The 4,826-nt window shown below is 35.4% G+C and overlaps 1 protein-coding gene across 1 annotated transcript; it reads right to left on the bottom strand.

Moving 5' to 3' along the window:
• Nucleotides 1-249: 249 nt before the first annotated feature.
• On the bottom strand, nt 250-2,117 carry LOC111383955 (protein phosphatase 2C 37-like). The gene is made up of 3 exons (XM_023008152.1): nt 1,480-2,117; nt 969-1,392; nt 250-876 (listed from the first exon to the last, which is right to left on the bottom strand). The coding sequence occupies exons 1-3, from the start codon at nt 1,930-1,932 to the stop codon at nt 542-544; spliced, it is 1,212 nt and encodes a 403-aa protein (XP_022863920.1). The 5' UTR covers nt 1,933-2,117; the 3' UTR covers nt 250-541.
• Between the last annotated feature and the right edge of the window lie 2,709 nt (nt 2,118-4,826).

Raw genomic sequence — 4,826 nt, 5'->3', positions numbered from 1 at the left:
TGGCTGAAATATATTTAGATAAAATCATATAACATTAACTTCTCTAAAAAACTTTACTGAACAAAATACCGAAACAAAAACAAAGATGACAACCACCCATTAGTCGTCTAATTTTTGTTCTTAAAGATAGCAGCAAATTAGAAATAGTTGCTTAAAAATCCATATAATTGAAAACCATCAAAACAAAAATAGAAGAGACTAGCACCTTCGTGAAGGATTATTTTCCTTTTTTTTCTCTTAAATCCAACGAAAAACCGAAATAAGATTTATATTCAAGTTGATGAAGCTGAATACAATGGTAAAGATCATAACCATCCAATTTCATATCCAAATTAGAAATGAAATGTATGGCTATTTGCCATTTTGTACAAGAATATTACATAAAATCTACATCAATTAGGAATATCATTTGATATCAATACTCTCTTCCCTTCTCTTCAAGGCATCGAGAGAGGATCAAGTAATTGAAAGTACAAGATTCTAATTAACACTTAAGAGCAGCTATTTAAAAAAAATAAAAATAAAAATCCCAAAGATTTCCTTAATGCTCCCTCCTCAAATCAATCACCGCAACGCTAACGTTATCGGAGCTATTTCGCGCTAATGCCAACTTAGTCAACAAAATTGAGGCATCTGAGCAAGCCTTATCGGAACTCTCTCCGCCGGAGGTGGCACTGGTGTCGCTTCCGGGAGAGCTGGTGGGCGATGCTAGCTTACGCGATTGAAGACACATACGCGCCACCCCACATGCGGTTTCATTTGACACTACATCCCATAGCCCATCACTGGCCAGAATCAAACATTCATCGTCCGCCGTTCGGTTAGTTATGGTCACCTCCGGCTCTGATATAACATACGGCTTTAAGTAGTTGTCGCCTGAAGAAAACCCAGAAATAAGAATCTGTTAGAATCCAATAACTATGAAGAAAAAATTGTTCGAGAATGAATGATGTGTTTTGAGCAATTACCAATTGCACGAGACATAGCTAGAACTCCAAGAACTCTCGGTCCGTCCCAGAAGATAACACGGCCGCCAGCTTCTCGAATCCGATTTAACTCATCGGGTCGGTCCGGTTTATGATCTGTGGAGAGTGGAATCACAACACCGTTGCGGCAAAGAACTGCGCGAGAATCGCCGCAGTTGGACACAATTATCTTGTCCGGTGACACCACTGCCACAACAGCGGTGGAGCCGACTGCGTCGCACTGAGGAGTTTGAAGTTCGCAGCGGCAAGTGGCGGCAGACACACCTGCTGCGGCACTACTCCATTCGGTTATCTCCTTGTCCATTTTGGCGAAACTCTTGGCCATCATTTCCGTCCAAGAGGCCTCCCCAGTTTCGACCTCATCTTTTATTATTTCATGCATCCGATCCTTGCACTTGGTGGCCACCTACAATCACCAAAATCAAACTTATTCAAAATTAAAAGTTCATAGGCAATTCTTTACGAACAAAGCAGTGATAAAAAGATTATTTACATGCGAGCAGCCATGGCCATCGTAGAGCCCGAAAAAATGTAGCCCACTTGGAAAATTCTGGTTGTGGCCGCAAAGAGAGGGGTGAATTGCCACAGCATCTTCCATGTCTCTTCTACGGCCGCAAACAGATGTCATGCCAAATTTCGGGCACTCTAGAACCACATCGGCCTCAGTCCTAGACGACGATGGCGATGCAGATAAATCCAAAGATGTGGTCTCAGGCTGGTCGGCAGCGTTCGAGCACCGCCGGGGAGGAGAAACCGGAACAACAGCCTCCATCGTCCGCCGCTTCTTTTTGCCGCTTTCTAGAGGCGGAGCCACCGCGGCATCGTTGGGTACAAATTGAAATTGGTGAATTTCCATCCTCCTCCGGCGGGCGGATTTCGAACTTGGCTCAACCGGAGCAGTTGTTTCTGTCTCACCAACATTTAATCCATAGCACATACCCGCCATGAAATTATTCTCAAGAACCCCAAGATTATTCAAAAAAGCCTTTAGTATACAAATTAAAACCTCGAAGAATTCGAAAAAATCAACGAAATCTTGATTAACAAAAGCTGATGAGGAAAAAGGAGAGAACAAAATCAACCAACACAGGATACGAAAATCTCCGGAGACGACCTCAAAAATGAAGCTTTTTGTAGACAGAGCAGAGATCAATTATAGTTGGGGCGTTACGGTGGGGTCGGTGGTACGGGCAGCTGCCCGACACAGGTCAGGGCAGAGGGTAAATGCATTACAGTTGGTGTGACGTAGAAACTTTGAATTTGACAAAATGATCTTCACCGTCCATTTGGGCCGTTTTGGTATCTATCTTCATCTAAACTAGGCACGTGTTGAGAGGGATTCCATGAAAAACGTGGACCAATGAGAGACGAACACGAGATTAGGTAGAGCAACTTCCTTTCCCGACACGCATGTGAAAATGTCTGCTTTTTTGATAGTTCTGTTTAGGTTTGGGTAATTTACAAAAATGCTTATTAACGAGGAAATTTACCACGTGGCATAATCGGAGGATAGGAGATTCGTGTTTGGTATGCTCTCTTGCTCAATTGTGGCGCGTGACCGAACTTTATCTAATCTAAATTTATTAACTAAAAAAAGTCCTTATATGAAATTAGTTTAGAATAACATTTACGAGATATCCCAGTAAAAACCTTGTTTGTTCTCATTATTTTTAAAATATATTTTCTCTCTCTTATTTTTATAAAAGTATGTTTTAATAAAATAATATTATGCACAAATTCAAAAAAATTTCTTAATTATAATCGAGTCATTATATTACCACCACAAAATTTATTAAATACATCACAATTTTTAATTTTTTTCTTATTTACTTAAACAATGTCAGTCAAACAGCACAAAAGTATGAATTTTGATGAAAAGGTACATTTTCCATGGAAATATTGACAATCAGACCCTAACCGTTTGTATTTTGGAGTTAGAACTCCATTTCCACTTTCATATTAAACAGTCAAGGTAAAAAAATAAATTCTTAGGATTTAACATTTTTCATGAAATACGACGCTATCAAATGGATCCTAACTATATTATGTGAATTCTTCATGTGCAAAGAATTAAACAAAATCATTTTTTCTTTCTTTTTTTTTTTCTTTTTTTTTTTTTCAATTCCTTATTGGAAACATGGAGGAGAATAGTAACTTTATTGCAAGACAACCCCAAAAACCCAATGGAAAAATCTGGGTTTTTCAAATTAATTCAAAATGAATCCAAATTAGAACGTAATAACAGTAACAGTCCAAAGGAGATTGAGATTTGAGTTTACAAAAATTTCATAGAAGAATTTCAATTTCTGTGGTGAAAAAGGAAAACATTTGTTATTTAGCATGACACCCAAAAACCAATGCAAGATTGTGTTTTTCAATTAGTTTATGTCAACTCAAAAATTACCCCAAGTCAGTATAGAACTGTAATTGCTTAAAGGAAATTGAATTTACAAAAGTTACCCCAGAGTTGTTAAATTTTTGGTGAGGAAAAATGGAAAATATTTGTTGGGCCAACAAGAAAAAAAAAATTAGGTCCAAATTATTAAAAGTATAAAACGAATCAGATCTAATGAATCTCAAGAACAAAATATAGATTAAATGAAAAACTAAAAATTGGAGAATCTTTGATAAAAAAGTAGGAAAAATTTATGAATCCACGTACAAAATTACTTTATTGAGAGATTGTACAATTATATATGTAAATTTTAGAAAAAGGTAAAAAAATTTCTTGGCTTTATGCGTATGATATGTATTGCATGTATGAAAGAGATTTTGATTTGCATGATTTTCATTAATTCAATAATAGATATGATATTTACATTAATCTATTACGAACACACAAGCATTTTTATGTTGTGACAATCATATCATAGTCGTAAGTAAAACAAACAAAAATAATTCATAAATAGCTTAAGTTATTGTGTTTTAAAATTAGTAGGTCTCGCATCAAGTCGCGATAAGGCCCTATAGAAAGTGAAATTTTTTTTGGGTGAACGTACAATTAAAAAGTGAAGGAGAGTTTTAAGAAAACGTGAAGAATTTTTTTTTTTTTTTTTAATGTGTGATTGAGAATAAGTGTGAGAGAAGTGTTCTCAAAAAAATGAAACTCAAATAAGTGTAAAAAGTTTTAAATACCCTAATTTTTTAAGACAATATGTTGTTTTAGTAATTACTGAGAAACGACACTGTTGTTTTATGAAAACTCAATGAGAAAAATTAAATAATTTTATGAAGTATGAACCAAACAAAATGCATATATGTGAGCGAGCATTTATTAAGTTAATTGTTCCAACGATCATTACACTTGCATCTGTGTATTTGATTGCTCACTGAAATTTAATATGTCAAATTTTGATTACTAAACTTATCTAAATGTCTAACATTATTCACAGGCATACCATTCATTTAAATCTTTATTGAATTAGTGACATGGCTAACAGAACGCACATGTCGCGTCCCGTCATACTTTTAACAAATTGCCACTTAATACGATTCCTAACTAAACTTTGAAAAACGTTTTGATAGCTTACTAAACTTACTAAACGTCTTTGACTATTTACTAAACTTATCTAAATGTTTGACGTTACTCACTGGGATAACATCTATTTTGAATCTTTGACAAAATTAGTTATGTGACTAACAGAATGCACGTATGGCGCTTCGTCATACCTTTAACAAATTGTCACGTCTTTGATTGCTTACTAAACTTTGAAAAATTCTGTAATTACTCACTGAACTTTGAGGTGGTTGAATTTTGATTCATAAAAATTTAAAGCGTCTTACATTGCTCACTTTACTTTCAAAATATCTCTGGTTGCTCTCTAAACTTTAAAAAAAAAA

The sequence above is a fragment of the Olea europaea genome, unplaced genomic scaffold (assembly GCF_002742605.1).
Source record: "Olea europaea var. sylvestris unplaced genomic scaffold, O_europaea_v1 scaffold2795, whole genome shotgun sequence".
In the NCBI taxonomy this organism is placed as follows: Eukaryota; Viridiplantae; Streptophyta; class Magnoliopsida; order Lamiales; family Oleaceae; genus Olea; species Olea europaea.
The sequence above is the reverse complement of the archived record's forward strand: the minus strand, read 5'-3'. Positions and strand labels throughout refer to the sequence as shown.

What these genes read in the sequence shown, in the direction of transcription:
- LOC111383955 (XM_023008152.1), bottom strand. Translation starts at nt 1,932, where the DNA reads ATGGCGGGTATGTGCTATGGATTAAATGTTGGTGAGACAGAAACAACT. An exon ending in ATGGCCATGGCTGCTCGCAT is followed by an intron (nt 1,393 to 1,479) that starts GTAAATAATCTT and finishes TGGTGATTGTAG; the next exon opens with GTGGCCACCAAGTGCAAGGA. An exon ending in AGCTATGTCTCGTGCAATTG is followed by an intron (nt 877 to 968) that starts GTAATTGCTCAA and finishes GGTTTTCTTCAG; the next exon opens with GCGACAACTACTTAAAGCCG.